Below are 17079 nucleotides of genomic sequence, written 5' to 3' on the forward strand. Positions count from 1 at the left end.
GTCCCTGGCACATGTGTCTGTGTGTCCCTGGCATGCATCTGAATCCCTAGCACTGTGTCAACGTGCCCCTGACATGTGTCTGCGTGTTCCTGGCACATCTGCATCCCTGGCACTGTGCCTACGTGTCCCTGGCACATGTATCTTTGTGTCCTTGTCACAGGTGTCTGTGTGTCCCTGGCACATCCACATCCCTGGCACATGTGTCTGTGTGTCCCCATCAGGTGTGTCTGTGCATCCTTGTCACATATGTCTGTGTGTCCCCATCAGGTGTCTGTGTGTCCCCATCAGGTGTGTCTGTGCATCCTTGTCACATGTGTCTGTGTGTCCCCATCAGGTGTGTCTGTGCATCCTTGTCACATGTGTCTGTGTGTCCCCATCATGTGTCTGTGTGTCCCCATCAGGTGTGTCTGTGCATCCTTGTCACATGTGTCTGTGTGTCCCCATCATGTGTCTGTGTGTCCCCATCAGGTGTGTCTTGTGCATCCTTGTCACATATGTCTGTGTGTCCCCATCATGTGTGTCTGTGTGTCCCCATCAGGTGTGTCTGTGCGTCCTTGTCACATGTGTCTGTGTGTCCCCATCAGGTGTGTCTGTGTGTCCCCATCAGGTGTGTCTGTGCGTCCTTGTCACATGTGTCTGTGTGTCCCCATCAGGTGTGTCCCCATCAGGTGTGTCTGTGCGTCCTTGTCACATGTGTCTGTGTTTCCCCATCAGGTGTCTGTGTGTCCCCATCAGGTGTGTCTGTGTGTCCCCATCAGGTGTGTCTGTGCGTCCCCATCAGGTGTGTCTGTGTGTCCCCATCAGGTGTCTGTGTGTCCCCATCAAGTGTGTCTGTGTGTCCCCATCAGGTGTGTCTGTGTGTCCCCATCAGGTGTGTCTCTGCGTCCCCATCAAGTGTGTCTGTGTGTCCCCATCAGGTGTGTCTGTGTGTCCCCATCAGGTGTGTCTGTGTGTCCCCATCAGGTGTGTCTCTGCGTCCCCATCAAGTGTGTCTGTGTGTCCCCATCAGGTGTGTCTGTGTGTCCCCATCAGGTGTGTCTGTGTGTCCCCATCAAGTGTGTCTGTGTGTCCCCATCAGGTGTGTCTGTGTGTCCCCATCAGGTGTGTCTGCAGGTCCTCTCCTCCTGGGCAGCCAGGTGCTGGAAGCGGTCTCTGCTTGCTTGCCCATGATGCTGCCATGTCCTTGCAGACCCCTCCAGGTCCCCTCTTGCAGAGCCAGTCAGAACCTGCTGCCAGCACTGGCTCCAGCAAGCTCAGTGTGAGCTTCATGCCAGAGCCTGGGGCCCTGGAGAACTCGAGAAGCCACCACTGCCTGACCCTCACTGCCCTCCTCGATGCCCACCTGCAGCTCTGGGTTGCCACCATTGCCTGACCCTCACTGCCCTCCTCGATGCCCACCTGCAGCTCTGGGTTGCCACCACTGCCTGACCCTCACTGCCCTCCTCGATGCCCACCTGCAGCTCTGGGTTGCCACCACTGCCTGACCCTCACTGCCCTCCTCGATGCCCACCTGCAGCTCTGGGTTGCCACCACTGCCTGACCCTCACTGCCCTCCTCGATACCCACCTGCAGCTCTGGGTTGCCACCACTGCCTGACCCTCACTGCCCTCCTCGATGCCCACCTGCAGCTCTGGGTTGCCACCACTGCCTGACCCTCACTGCCCTCCTCGATGCCCACCTGCAGCTCTGGGTTGAGCCTGGCTGCATGGAACCTGCTGGAGCTGGGAAGGAAGAGCTGCAGGTGCCCCCTCCTGCAGTCCCAACTGGGCACAGCCACACCTGAGGTTGCCCCAGATGCCTACACCCCGATGTCACCCTGGGCAGGTTCCTGCAGGTAGGGGGTAGTGGTCCAGCCCTGTGGTAGTGGTCCAGCCCCCAAGAGCCCTGTGGGGGGACTGAGCTGGAGCTGGGGTGCCCAGAAAAGGCTCAGCTGGCTGCCAGCTGCATACCCTGCAGCAGGAGATGTCCAAACTCCACTCTCCACCTGCCCAATGGTCATGGTCTGCAGAGCTGTGCCAAGGGGCCAGGCATGGCTCCATTGACAGGGCTTGGGCTCTACATCTCTGGGCACAACATGTTGAGGTCCCCATGGCTCCAGCCAGCCATGCCCACAGCTCAGTGGGCAAGCCAGGAGGGGCACCCAAAGACCTGTCAGCTCTCCCAGTCTCCTGTAGAGTCTCTTCTACTGGGGCTGGAGATACCTGGGGACAGCTCTGCCTTGGCTGAGGGGACCAGGCAGCTGCAGGAGGATTGAGGATGGCACAACATTGTTTGGTCTTCCTGGGCAAGCAGCTGCTGCCAAATTCATTCTGCCAGGGCTGGGCATTGACCTTCCTCACGAGGAGCAGGGGGATGGGCACCTTTGTCCCCAAGGAGGGACCTCCCAGCTGCCAGGGGATGGTACTGATCCAGCTTCTGTCCCCATGATAGGGTGCTGAGCAGGCTGTAGCTGTGCTGAGCAGGCTGTAGCTGTGCCAACCCTGTGGGCACAGAGGCTCCTGGTGCCACAGCCCCCTACACCTTGTCCCCCTTCAACCCTGGCACCTACTTGATGGTTTTCTTCTCACTGCGGCCTCGGCTGGAGTCTGGGGTCCCTACGGTCTCCAGGGAAGTCTTGTAACGCTTCCCCTGCTGAGAGGAAGAGGAAGGGGAGGGGGGAGGAAGAGGGAGGAAAAGGGAAAAGAGAAAAGGGAAAAAAACAGGGAGAGGGAGAGAAGGAGAAGTGAGTCAGTGCATGGGAAGGAGACTTCCACCACAGCCCAGAGCATCACAGCCAAGGGTGAGGATGGGAGAAGCTGCTCTGGGTTTTTCCCCTTACCCCTCACAGGCCCCACCTAGTTCCTCCCCTACCTGCCAGGCTCGACCCCAGCACACCAGGCAGCAAACCTCCCAACATCATCATCCTTTGGCCTTTATGGTCCAGCAAAGACCCTGCTCAGACCCTGCTCTGGCCACCCTGGCACCATCCCTGAGAGACTGGAGGGCAGAGGGGGGGCTCACCCCTTTGTGTGTTCCCTCCCACAAGGGCAGAGCAGCAGCCACCACCTGCCTACCCTTCCCTGAGCTCACTTGGGTGGGGTGGGAGGGGTGTGGGGGGGGGGGAGCAGGTAATTTTAGGCTTAATTGAAGCTGGCTTAATTGAGTTCACCTTCCCCAGTGAAAGGGAAGAGCTGCCATATGCTAATGAAGCAGGAGCTGGCTCCAAACTGGGGCTCCTAATCAGGGCACGTCGCTGCCACCTCCGATGGCAGGTTCAGCCTGTGCCACTCTGCTCCCAGCCAGGCAGGACAAGCGCCCAATTAATGCCAATTAGCCAACAATTAGGAGCAGAAGCTGCTTCACACAGGTGCAAAAAAAAAAAAAAACAAAAAAACAAACCCAAAACCAAAACAAAAAACAGAAAAGGCTGAGGTGGGCTAGGAGAAGGCTGAGGTTGTGGAGCAGCCATCCCACTGCTGCTGATCCTGGACCTGCAAGGTGGTTGCCTGTGAGCTGGAGAGGATTTGTGCCTTCTTCTCCTCCTCCACAGCCATATCCCCTGGGCTCAGAGCTGGCTCCTTGGCAGTGAGGTGTCAAAGGGCTCCCTGCACCCTCAGCATGGGACAGACACAGGCTTGTCCTGCTGGGAGCTGCAGGGTTGCAGGACCTCCTTGGGTGGCCATAAGCTAATCTTACCAAGACCTGCTGGGGTGCTGGACCTCCTTAGACACCCATGGGCTAATCCTGCTGGCATGTTGGACCTCCTTGGATGGCCATAAGCTAATCTTACCAAGACCTGCTGGGGTGCTGGACCTCCTTAGACACCCACGGACTAATCCTGCTGGCATGTTGGACCTCCTTGGGTGGCCATGGACTAATCTTACCAAGACCTGTTGGGGTGCTGGACCTCCTTAGACACCCACGGACTAATCCTGCTGGCATGTTGGACCTCCTTGGGTGGCCATGGACTAATCTTACCAAGACCTGCTGGGGTGCTGGACCTCCTTAGACACCCATGGGCTAATCCTGCTGGCATGTTGGACCTCCTTGGGTGGCCATGGACTAATCTTACCAAGACCTGCTGGGGTGCTGGACCTCCTTAGACACCCATGGACTAATCCTGCTGGCATGTTGGTCCTCCTTGGATGGCCATGGACTGATACTAGCAGGATCTGCAGGGATGACCAACCTCTTTGGAAGACCATGGGCTAATCCTGCTGGCATCTTCAGGATGCTGGACTTCCTTGGATGCCCACAGGCTCATCCTGGAGGGAGTCAGCCTCCAACCCAGCGTTGTCCCCAGCTGGCCATGGCACAGGGCTCATGAGGACATGGTAGCAGAAGCTGCTGGCCCACACTCTGCCAGCCCTAGCCAGGCTGGTGCTGCTGGGCACAGGCTGGGGCCAGCCCAGCAGCCTCTCAGCAGCTTTGGCAGTGGTTCCCCTGCAGCCCTTCCAGCTCCATGAGCTGTCAAGGCTTGGCCAGGCTGTGCCTGTCCCTTCCCAGCCTGAACACCTCTTCCCTGCCAATTTACTCTTGTTTGTTCCCCTGCCAGCTTTGCCCTTCAGCACAAACCTTCTCCTCCTTGGTGCTCAACCCTCTGCCAACCTCCTACCCATCCCTGGGTGGTACCAGCTAGGTTTGGAAGCTCCTTCCCACCTCCACTCTCCGCATGCCGTGGCAGCTCCCTCTTCCTCTGCGCTGCCTTGTCCTTGATGGACACCCCCCCCCCTCCTCTTCCCATGGGATTGTTGTCTTCCCACAGCTTGGGATGAGCCACTAGAATCACCCTGGGGTGGGCATCTCCCACCCAGGAACATCCACCACCATCTCAGTGCCTGATCCAGATTTGAATCTGATGGCGAAGGAAATGTGGCAGAATCCATGGGAAGGGAAGGAAGCAGGGCAGGAAGCAACTAAGCCAAAGGCCTCCCTGCTGTGGTGGGGCTTGAGGAGGGAATCTGGATGCCCTGGGAATGATGAAGGGACAGGGAGGGGATAGTGAGTGGCAAGGTTGGCTCCCAGTGCCTGGTGGTGTTGAGGACAAGCTGGCCACTTTCTCTTGGGACTTTTCCAGGTAGGAGTGAGAGCAGCAGGCCAGGGGCCAGTTCATTTCTGCTGATGGCAGTTGTAGAGATCTGGAGGTGTTTGGAACCTTCACTTCATGCTGCACAAAGAGTTTAGCCCAAACAGCAAGGGCTGGAGGCTCTGCAGAGGGCTCTGGCCAGGCTGGATCCATGAGCTGAGGTCAGTTGTATGAGGTTCACAAAGGCCAAGAGCTGGGACCTGCACTTGGGTCAAACAACCCCAGGAAGGCTCCAGGCTGGGGGCAGAGTGGCTGCAAACTGCCTGGTGGGAAAGGACCTGGGGTGACAGCAGCTGGAGAGGAGCCAGGGGGTGCCCAGGTGGCCAAGAAGGTCACCAGCAGCCTGGCCTGGATCAGCAAGAGTGTGGCCAGCAGGAGCAGGGATTTTTCCTGCACACCTGGAATCCTGGGGTGAGTTTTGAGCCTCTCATTCCAAGAAGGACATTGAGGAGCTGGAGCAGGTCCAGAGAAGGGCAACAAAGCTGGGGAAGGGTCTGGGGAACAGAGCTGGGGAGGAGCAGCTGAGGGTTGTTGAGGCTGGAGAAGAGGAGGCTGAGGGGAGACCTTCTGGCTCTCTGCAGCTCACTGCAAGGAGGCTGGAGCCAGGTGGGGGTTGGGCTCTTCTGCCAAGGAACAAGTGACAGGACAAGAGGCAATGGTCTCCAATTGCCCCAGGGGAGGTTTAGGTTGGACATGAGGAACAATTTCATTGCTGCAAGAGTGGTCAGACGTTGGAGCAGGCTGCCCAGGGCGGTGCTGGAGTCCCCATCCTGGAGCTGTTCAAGAAAGCTGTGGCCATGGCACCTGGGGCCATGCCTCAGTGGCCATGGTGGTGCTGGGCTGGTGGTTGGACCTGGTGCTCTTCGAGGCCTTTCCCAACCCACTCAACCCTATGAGTCTATGATTTCATCACCACATCTCCTAAAGGCCAAAAGAGGTGGTGCCCTCCCCATAGCCAATGCGTGGCAACCTCCTCTGCCCGCCCAGCCAAGCCCCTGGCATTGCCCATTTCCACCAGCCCCCCTTGCCGAGGGGCAGGACCCACCTCGCAGTGCAGCCCAGGGAAGGAAGAAGGGGTGCCCACTGCCAGCCCCCCCTTGCCCCCTGCCCCCCTCCAGCCCCAGACACTCACCAGTTTGCGCTGGCACCACTGGCAGATCCCGCAGAGGACGATGGTGACGCTAAGGCTGACGGTGATGATGGCTGAGACCAGGAGGACGTCACGGGAGGGAGAGCCTGGGGGGGAGCGAGGCAGAGTCACCCCTCAGAGAGGGGGACACTCGAGGGGGTGTCACAGACCTCCCTGCCCCAGGGGCCCCCAGTGTGGACCTGACTGGCACCCTGCACACAGCCACCCACAGAGAGCTGGGCAAGGACAGGGAGAGCGAAGAGGAGGTGGCCGGGGTCCAGCTGGCAGGTACCAGCCCCCACCCCAGCACCAAGCCTTGGCCACACTGTGCCCACGACCCCCACCCCAGCACCAAGCCTTGGCCACACTGTGCCCATGACCCCCACCCCAGCACCAAGCCATGGCCACACTGTGCCCATGACCCCCATCCCAGCACCAAACCATGGCCACACTGTGCCCACGACCCCCACCCCAGCACCAAACCATGGCCACACTGTGCCCATGACCCCCACCCCAGCACCAAACCATGGCCACAGTGTGCCCATGACCCCCATCCCAGCACCAAGCCATGGCCACACTGTCCCCATGACCCCCACCCCAGCACAGAGTGTCCCCAACACCAAGCCCTGGCCACACTGTCCCCATGACCCCTACCCCAACACCAAGCCCTGGCCACACTGTCCCCATGACCCCCACCCCAGCACCAAGCCCTGGCCACAGTGTGCCCATGACCCCCACCCCAGCACCAAGCCCTGGCCACACTGTCCCCATGACCCCCACCCCAACACCAAGCCATGGCCACACTGTCCCTATGATGTCCCCAGCACCATGGCAGGGTGACCCAAGGTGGCTTTGGGGGTGGGGGTGGGTGGTCTAGCAGGGACCCCAAGCCCAGCTCAATCCTGTTCCCTGGCAGGACCCCTCACTGTGGCATCCCAGAGGGAGGTCTTCACCCTGGGATGGGGACATGGGGACAGTGGGGAGTGAGGTGGCCAGAGCAGCTCTCCTGGAGCCGTGCTGCAGTATAAATATTAATCACTAATGATTAATAATTCATTAGCCCACAGCCCTTGTTATTGTAATGCAATTTGCCAGCAGTTCAGGGGTGGGGGTGGGGGTGGGGGGGGTGGGAGTCAGAGCAGCCTGAGCAGACGGCCTGGGACACAAGGAGGTCCTCAGTGTCACCAGTACCATGAGGGTGGGTGATGAAGAACCAGCAGCCTCATGTTCATGTGGCCAGTGGAAAGAGAAAGAGACATAAAGGGGAGGTGGCAGTGAAGAGGATTTAGCAAGTCCCTTGAAGAGCTGAGCAGGGTGGAGGGGGCAGGAGAGGAGGAAGGTGTTCAAGAAGATGTTCCAGAAACACGTGGCCGTGGCACTTTGGGGCCATGGGGTGGTGGCCATGGTGGCCTTGGGTGGCTGGTTGGACTCGATGATCTTGGAGGTCCTTTCCAAGCCAAAGGACTCTGTGAGGCTCTGAGCTCTGGAAGCATCTCTTGAAGCTGCAGGCTGAGGCCATGCAGGAGCAGGCTCACCTCAGCCATCACCTCTGTGTGGTGGCCAGGCAGGACACCCTGCTTTGGGGGGGTCACCGTGTCCCCAGGCAGGCATCAAGGTGTTGGGAGGCTCTGGGAGGGGTGAGCTGGCATTCAGTGGGTGGGGGGGGGTCACCCCGGGGTGGGGTTTGGGGGGGCACAAGGATGAGGGGACAAGTGTCCTGTGCTCCATGGTGCTCCTTCCATCCAAAGCCACCAAGAGGGCTTCTCCATCCCTTCCTCATCCCCTCTCCATCCCTTCCTCATCCCCTCTCCATCCCTTCTCCATCCCTTCTCCACCCCCTCTCCATCCCCTCTCCATCCCCACTCCATCCCTCTCCATCCTCTCCATCCCTTCTCCATCCTTCTCCATCCCTCTCCATCCCCTCTCCATCCCTCTTCATCCCTTCTCCATCCCCTCTCCATCCCCTCTTCATCCCCTCTGCATCCCCTCTCCATCCCCTCTCCATCCCTTCTCCATCCCTTCTCCATCCCCTCTCCATCCCCTCTCCATCCCTTCTCCATCCCTTCTCCATCCCCTCTCCATCCCCTCTCCATCCCTTCTCCATCCCCTCTCCATCCCCTCTGCATCCCTTCTCCATCCCCTCTCCATCCCCTCTCCATCCCTTCTCCATCCCCTCTCCATCCCCTCTGCATCCCTTCTCCATCCCCTCTCCATCCCCTCTCCATCCCCTCTCCATCCCCTCTCCATCCCCTCTCCATCCCCTCTCCATCCCTTCTCCATCCCTTCTCCATCCTGAGGAGCCTGTGTACAACCCTCACTTAGCAACTGTTGCCTAGGAGGGAATTTGGGACCAACCCTTAATTTCAAACATTTATACACCCAAGTGAGAGAGCTGCTGCTGGGGATGAGGGGAGGAAGGAGGCAGAGGGCATCTAAAGCAGGCTCTCTGGTGGAGGGGGTCCTGGGACAGCCCCCACTTGGGATATCCAGCTCTTGGAGGTGTGTGATCCCAACCAGCCCAAGCTCATCCCATGGGATAACTGGGCAGGCTGGTGTGGCTGGGAATTGGGATGATCTCCCCCCAGCTCCCCCTGCCAGCAGGTGACTCAGTCACCACCAACCCATGGCCCTCAGCACCACAGCTCCACAGCTCACAAACCCCTCCAGGGATGGGGACTGCACCACTGCCCTGGGCAGCCTGGGACAGGCCTTGACAACCCTCAAGGGCAACAAATTGTTCCTCATGTCCCAACTTAAACTTTCCCTGGGGCATCTTGAGGCCATCACCCCTTTTCTTGTCACTTCTTGCTTGGCAGCAGAGCTCAACCCCCACCTGGCTCCAGCCTCCTTGCAGGGAGCTGCAGAGAGCCAGAAGGTCTCCCCTCAGCCTCCTTCTCTCCAGGCTCAAGACCCCCAGCTCCCTCAGCTGCTCCTCACTGTTCCTGTTCTCCAGACCCTTCCCCAGCTTCCTTGCCCTTCTCTGGACCTGCTCCAGCTCCTCAATGTCCTTCTGGGGAGTGAGGAACCCAAGAAATGTATTGAGATGTTCTCTGCATGCATCCCCTGTGCCAAGGCCAGAAGGTCTCCATGCCACACTCCATGCACCTTGGCACTGGAACAGGCTGCCCAGGGAGCACCACCTGGTGGAGGCACTGTCCCTGGAGGTGTTCAACAAATGTGTGGCCATGGCACCTGGGGCCATGGTTTGATGGCCACAGAGGTCTGAGGCTGATGGTTGGACTCAATGAGCTTAGAGGGCTTTTCCAACCAAACCATTCTGTGATTCCAGGGAAGATCCCTGGGCTGGGTACCACCTTGAGCCTACCCCAATGCCACAGCCCCCTAAGGCACCTGGGAGATGGGGGCTGTGGCCTCACCATGTGCCCATCTCTCCCCTAAGGCACCTGGGAGATGGGGGCTGTGGCCTCACCATGTGCCCATCTCCCCTGAGCCATGGGTTAGCTGCTTCCTGAGCTGCAGCTTTTGTGGCTGTGGAGGAGCCACTTCAAACCCTGCCCCAAGCATAAGGCTCAGACATCCCAGAGGGATTATTCCTCTCCTAAGCAGCATGTGAGCTGGAGATCCAGTGGGATTGGCATGGAGAAGGTGAGGAGCAAGTGGTGAGAGCTGCTGGTGCCAATGGATTCCCTGAGCACCAGCACCAGGGAGGTACAGAGAGGTAGTGGTGGGTCCTGGTGGCATGGCAGAGCTGGGCACCCCTGTGCCCTCAGCACAGCCCAGGTGTGCCCTGTGTTGTCCCAGCCAGCTCCAGCCTCCTCCCTGGTCCCAGTCCTTATCTTGGTGGCATCCCAATCACATTGGGTATCTTAGTGGCTTTAGGCAGCCCAGTGGCTTCAGATATCTTGGTGGTGCTGAGCATCTCAGGGTTGGACTTGGTGATCTTGAAGGGTTTGGCCAATCTAAACAGTCTGTGAGTCCCTAAGGCTGGCACCTTGGTGGCTTTGTGCATCCTGATGGCTTTGTGCATCCTGATGGCTTTGTGCATCCTGATGGCTTTGTGCATCCTGGTGGCTTTGTGCATCCTGATGGCTTTGTGCATCCTTGGTGGCTTTGTGCATCTTTGGTGGCTTTGTGCATCCTTGGTGGCTTTGTGCATCTTGGTGGCTTTGTGCATCCTGGTGGCTTTGTGCATCCTGGTGGCTTTGTGCATCCTGGTGGCTTTGTGCATCCTGATGGCTTTGTGCATCCTGGTGGCTTTGTGCATCCTGATGGCTTTGTGCATCTTGGTGGCTTTGTGCATCCTTGGTGGCTTTGTGCATCCTGGTGGCTTTGTGCATCCTGATGGCTTTGTGCATCCTTGGTGGCTTTGTGCATCCTGATGGCTTTGTGCATCCTTGGTGGCTTTGTGCATCCTTGGTGGCTTTGTGCATCCTGATGGCTTTGTGCATCCTGATGGCTTTGTGCATCCTGATGGCTTTGTTCATCCTTGGTGGCTTTGTGCATCCTTGGTGGCTTTGTGCATCCTGATGGCTTTGTGCATCCTGATGGCTTTGTGCATCCTTGGTGGTTTTGTGCATCCTGATGGCTTTGTGCATCCTGATGGCTTTGTGCATCCTGATGGCTTTGTGCATCCTGATGGCTTTGTGCATCCTGGTGGCTTTGTGCATCCTGATGGCTTTGTGCATCCTGGTGGCTTTGTGCATCCTTGGTGGCTTTGTGCATCCTGATGGCTTTGTGCATCCTGGTGGCTTTGTGCATCCTGATGGCTTTGTGCATCCTGATGGCTTTGTGCATCCTGATGGCTTTGTGCATCTGATGGCTTTGTGCATCCTTGGTGGCTTTGTGCATCCTGATGGCTTTGTGCATCCTGATGGCTTTGTGCATCCTGGTGGCTTTGTGCATCCTGATGGCTTTGTGCATCCTGATGGCTTTGTGCATCCTTGGTGGCTTTGTGCATCCTGATGGCTTTGTGCATCCTGATGGCTTTGTGCATCCTGATGGCTTTGTGCATCCTTGGTGGTTTTGTGCATCCTTGGTGGCTTTGTGCATCCTGATGGCTTTGTGCATCCTTGGTGGCTTTGTGCATCCTGATGGCTTTGTGCATCCTGATGGCTTTGTGCATCCTTGGTGGCTTTGTGCATCCTTGGTGGCTTTGTGCATCCTGATGGCTTTGTGCATCCTGATGGCTTTGTGCATCCTGGTGGATTTGTGCATCTTTGGTGGCTTTGTGCATCCTTGGTGGCTTTGTGCATCCTGATGGCTTTGTGCATCCTGATGGCTTTGTGCATCCTCGGTGGCTTTGTGCATCCTGATGGCTTTGTGCATCCTTGGTGGCTTTGTGCATCCTGATGGCTTTGTGCATCCTGGTGGCTTTGTGCATCCTTGGTGGCTTTGTGCATCCTGATGGCTTTGTGCATCCTTGGTGGCTTTGTGCATCCTGATGGCTTTGTGCATCCTGGTGGCTTTGTGCATCCTGATGGCTTTGTGCATCCTTGGTGGCTTTGTGCATCCTGATGGCTTTGTGCATCTTGATGGCTTTGTGCATCCTGATGGCTTTGTGCATCCTGATGGCTTTGTGCATCCTTGGTGGCTTTGTGCATCCTGATGGCTTTGTGCATCCTTGGTGGCTTTGTGCATCCTGATGGCTTTGTGCATCCTGGTGGCTTTGTGCATCCTGATGGCTTTGTGCATCCTGATGGCTTTGTGCATCCTGGTGGCTTTGTGCATCCTGATGGCTTTGTGCATCCTGATGGCTTTGTGCATCCTGATGGCTTTGTGCATCCTTGGTGGCTTTTGTGCATCCTTGGTGGCTTTGTGCATCCTGATGGCTTTGTGCATCCTTGGTGGCTTTGTGCATCCTGATGGCTTTGTGCATCCTTGGTGGCTTTGTGCATCCTTGGTGGCTTTGTGCATCCTGATGGCTTTGTGCATCCTTGGTGGCTTTGTGCATCCTGATGGCTTTGTGCATCCTTGGTGGCTTTGTGCATCCTGATGGCTTTGTGCATCCTGGTGGCTCTGATGGCTTTGTGCATCCTGATGGCTTTGTGCATCCTTGGTGGCTTTGTGCATCCTCATGGCTTTGTGCATCCTGATGGCTTTGTGCATCCTTGGTGGCTTTGTGCATCCTGATGGCTTTGTGCATCCTGGTGGCTTTGTGCATCCTGATGGCTTTGTGCATCCTGATGGCTTTGTGCATCCTTGGTGGCTTTGTGCATCCTGATGGCTTTGTGCATCCTGATGGCTTTGTGCATCCTGGTGGCTTTGTGCATCCTTGGTGGCTTTGTGCATCCTGATGGCTTTGTGCATCCTGATGGCTTTGTGCATCCTGATGGCTTTGTGCATCCTGGTGGATTTGTGCATCTTTGGTGGCTTTGTGCATCCTTGGTGGCTTTGTGCATCCTGATGGCTTTGTGCATCTTTGGTGGCTTTGTGCATCCTGATGGCTTTGTGCATCCTCGGTGGCTTTGTGCATCCTGATGGCTTTGTGCATCCTGATGGCTTTGTGCATCCTGGTGGCTTTGTGCATCCTGGTGGCTTTGTGCACCCTGGTGGCTTTGTGCATCTCAGGATTGGACTTGATGACCTTTGAGGTCTTTTCCAAGCTAAGTGGTTCTGTGCCTCTATGATCTTGCTGGCCCTGTACCTCTCAGGGGCTTTGTGCACCTTGGTGCCCAAGCAGATCTTGGTGGCTTTGCATATCTGAGTGCTCTGTGCCCCACAGTGACCTTGCTCACACCCAGCCCTCCCCGTCAGGCTGGCACACAAGCCCACCCCACTGAAGGGCATCTGCACCTCTTTTCCTCCCCAGTCACCTTCCCCCTGGCAGGAATTTCTGTCTCCTTCTGTCCACCCCAGCACTCAAACCCAGCCTACATCTCCTCTACCAGCACCAACTCCTCACCATGAGGGCCCACCCTGTGTTCCCAGGGCAAAGCACCCATAGGGGCACCCAAGGTGAGGCCTTCAGCTCCTGGCTGCTCCCTCAGGCAGGATGGAGAAGCTGGAAGTCTCCTCCCCGGAGTGGCAAGTGGCCAAGAGCTCTGCACAAGCAGTTGGCCAAAGGCTTTGGACGAGCATTTGGCACAAACCAGCACCACCAGGGCTGGGGCCAAGCTCTCCACAGGTGCCCCAGTGAGAAGCCAGAGCCCAGCTCTACTCTCAGGGCCATAATCTTGGGTGCAGAGCTCCAGGTGCCCAAGCCCAGAGAAGGGTGGGCACGATGCCCACCCCGTAGCTGCTCCACTGTCCAGCCTCACATCCTCAAGCATCCTCCTTTGGGCCATGCCAAATGCCCCTGGGGTGGGGAGGAATCCAAGCCACACAGACAACTCTCCAGGACCTCCAGCCAGCTGGAAAGGCAAAATCCAAGCTTTCTTCCACATCTCCATGCAGAGAAACTTCTCCCTCTGCCAAGACACCGTCACCACGCCGGTGCCTGCTGTGCCAGCCCATGCCCACCTGCTCACCAAAACCAGCAGAGGAAACATGTCAGCACCCAGGGAGAGGAGGGACTGGGGAGGGAAGAAGAACAAGAGCAGGTGCCAAGAGAGCTGCACGTCCCCATCACCACCACATTTTGCTGCCAGCCGGTGCCCGCTGCCAGCCGCCGAGCCGGGGTGGGATGTGACGTTGAGCCCAAACTCGGATGCTGATGATGGTGATGATGACAGTGCTGGGGAAAGGCTTGGTGGTGATGTTGGGGAAGTGGAGGATGGGATGGGATGGAGAGATCCTGCCCCACATGGCATCAGAGCCTCACTTTGTCCCATGGGATGGCCGTGCCAGGGCGGAGGAGCACGAGGTGGTGGCGTTGCCACGTTGGGGCTTCCCAGATGCTGTTTGCCTGGCACCAGGCCATTAATTCCTCCTCTTCTCATCCTCCCACTCATTTGCTAGATATTTCCCCAACCTCTTATTTTTAGGTTGCAGCTGAAAAAAACTGTGAATTTTGCAGCTTTCTCTCCTGTGCAGAATCCTGGGTGGAATGGGAGTGGGAACTGGGCAGGATCGTGGTGGGGGCAAAACACATGAGCCCAGCGCAGGGGGAAGGAGAGGAACTGGGCATGGAGGGGGCTGCCAGGATGCCAAACCTCCACCACCCCTGGAAAACAACCCATTGGGCACTTTGGGGGCTGCTCTCAGGCAGGCTGGCATCTCCCAGGGCAGAGATGGGTGGCAAGTTGGAAGGTGAAAGTGGCTGGGGCTGGGGGGTGCCACGCAGGCAGGGGAGGTGTGGGCACAAGGTGCTCAGTGGGTGATGCTGGGAGCCCCAAGGTTGTCCCACTGTCCTGATAGGGGTCCTGGCCAATGTCCCACCATTGGATGAGCCTTGGGTGGGAGAGGATCAGCACAGCACCACTGCTCAGCACCACAGGCATGCCCTGGGGTAAGAAGGAAGGGAACAGGAGTCTGTTCTCCCTATGTCTGTCTGTCTGTGTGTCCTCCTCTCCAACATATCCATCAAGCTCCTGATCCATCCCTCCAAATATCCCTCCCTCCATCTCTCTATCCATCCATCTCTCTATCCCTCCATCTCTCTATCCCTCCATCTCTCTATCCCTCCATCTCTCTATCCATCCATCTCTCTATCCATCCATCTCTCTATCCCTCCATCTCTCTATCCATCCATCTCTCTATCCCTCCATCTCTCTATCCCTCCATCCCTCCATCCATCCCTCCATCCATCCCTCCATCCATCCCTCCATCCCTCCATCCATCCCTCCATCCATCCCTCCATCCATCCCTCCATCCATCCATCCATCCCTCCATCCCTCCCTCCATCCCTCCATCAGTCCATCCCTCGCTCCCTCCATCCCTGGGACACATCTGTTTCTCCAGCCAGCCATCTGGCCAGCCCCCGGAGCTGTCAATCCATCAATCTTTCCATCTCTGTCTCCCCCCCTACGCAGAAGCTGCCTCCCCTTGGGGGGGCTTTGCCTCCAGGCTTCCCCCCCCCACCTCCCATAACCAAGCTGTTCCTCTGCCAGGGACTCACCAGCCTGTGGTGGTCCATCCCCCAGCACCCATGTGCCAAGACACTCAAGCCTGGTGGCAGCACCATGCTGAGGATGGCAGTGCCCAAGGGTACCATCTCAGGCTCTGGAGGAGGAGGACCCTCCCCCCCACCCCGATACACCACTCAGTGCTGCTGGGCATCCCCTGTCCCAACCTGGTGCCATCCATCGCTGTGCCATTCGGGTACTGGCACTGCATTGAGGAGCAGAGTGAGAAACCTACATGATGGAGGAGAAACCCTTTAAAGCCATCAAGTATCTGCATGCACCCAGGTTTCATTCCATGCCACCTCCAAAAGCAGGAGCAAAGCTCTGCTCCTGCTTCGGGTATGGCACCAGGACCAGGCATCAACTCCCCAGCCCTCCCCGAGTCCAGCATGGCACCAGCGTGGCACCGCTCCCCCCTCCTCCCCCCCCTCCAGCCACAGGGTCCATCACCACCGTGGAGAAGCAAAGCAGAGCTCCTGGCACCCCGTGGCTGGCTCTCAGCACCTGCCTGCCGAGGGCCAGAGGCTGCTGAGCGGTACCCAGCGCCTCGCCAGGCGCCCGGCTGGGCGGCGCTGCCCGCCGGCATCCCTCCTGCCTGTGCTTGCCCAGCATGCCAGCAGCCAGCAGCTGCCTGCTCTGCCCAGCTCTGCCCAGCTCTGCCCTGCTGCCGCTGTGCCGCCCTGCACGCACCACACCTTCCCGTGCTGCCCACAGAGACCTGCCCGATGTGGGCACCTGGCTGGAGACGCCACCCACAGCCCCTCGCTGGGGCTGGCAGCGAGCAGGAGGGAGAATTTTGGCAAGAGCTGAGGCTCATTCCTCCGGGGCTGGGCTATTTTTGGCTGAGGATTTCCGGAGAGCTCTGTGGTTTCTCTGCCTCGTGGTCCTCACCAGCACCTCTCCACTTGAGGAGCAACCAAACCCAGCCCCCGCCACCCCCTCCCCCCCTTCTCCCCCCATCCCCCACCCCGTCCTCAGGACTTTCTGCCCCCTTGCCCAAGTGCCATGGGGTTTCCGTCCATCCCAAACCCTGCTCCTGACAGCCTCCTGATGCTCCTCACAGCCTCCTGATGCTCCTCACAGCCCTCTGCTGCTCCTCACAGCCTCCTGCTGCTCCTCACAGCCCTCTGCTGCTCCTCACAGCCTCCTGATGCTCCTCACAGCCTCATGATGCTCCTGATAGCCTCCTGATGCTCCTCATAGCTCTCTGCTGCTCCTCACAGCCCTCTGCTGCTCCTCACAGCCTCCTGCTGCTCCTCACAGCCCTCTGCTGCTCCTCACAGCCTCATGATGCTCCTCACAGCCCTCTGCTGCTCCTCACAGCCTCCTGATGCTCCTCACAGCCTCCTGATGCTCCTCACAGCCCTTTGCTGCTCCTCACAGCCTCCTGCTGCTCCTCACAGCCTCATGATGCTCCTTGCAACCCCCTGATGCTCTTAGCCTCCTGACACTTCCCACAACTTCTTCATGCTCCTCATAGCCCTCTGCTGTTCCTCACAGCCTCCTGATGCTCCTCATAGCTTCCTCATGCTCCTCATAGCCCTCTGCTGCTCCTCATAACCTCCTGATGCTCCTCACAGCCCTCTGCTGCTCCTCACAGCCTCCTAATGCTCCTCCTAGCTTCCTCATGCTCCTCATAGCCCTCTGCTGCTCCTCATAACCTCCTGATGCTCCTCACAGCTCTCTGCTGTTCCTCACAACCCTCTGCTGCTCCTCACAGACTCCTAATGCTCCTCACATCCTCCTGATGCTCCTCACAGCTCTCTGCTGCTCCTTACAGCCTCATGATGCTCCTTACAACCCCCTGATGCTCTTCATAGCCTCCTGATACTTCCCACAACTTCCTCATGCTCCTCACAGCCCTCTGCTGTTCCTCACAGCCTCCAGATGCTCCTTACAGCCTCTTGATGCTCCTCACAGCC

The 17079-nt window shown here is 58.0% G+C and overlaps 1 protein-coding gene across 1 annotated transcript in view; it reads right to left on the reverse strand.

Moving 5' to 3' along the window:
- SYT7 (synaptotagmin 7) overlaps positions 1 to 15743 on the reverse strand; it is a 38620-nt gene extending 22877 nt beyond the window's left edge. Inside the window, exons 1-3 of the mRNA XM_054390421.1 lie at positions 15662 to 15743; positions 6198 to 6301; positions 2549 to 2628 (exon numbers count right to left, since the gene is read on the reverse strand). Of these exons, the coding sequence (XP_054246396.1) occupies positions 2549 to 2628; positions 6198 to 6301; positions 15662 to 15743 (266 nt within the window). The remainder of the gene's footprint in view (positions 1 to 2548; positions 2629 to 6197; positions 6302 to 15661) is intronic.
- Positions 15744 to 17079: the final 1336 nt, after the last annotated feature.

The sequence above is a fragment of the Indicator indicator genome, chromosome 21 (assembly GCF_027791375.1).
Source record: "Indicator indicator isolate 239-I01 chromosome 21, UM_Iind_1.1, whole genome shotgun sequence".
Taxonomy (NCBI): Eukaryota; Metazoa; Chordata; class Aves; order Piciformes; family Indicatoridae; genus Indicator; species Indicator indicator.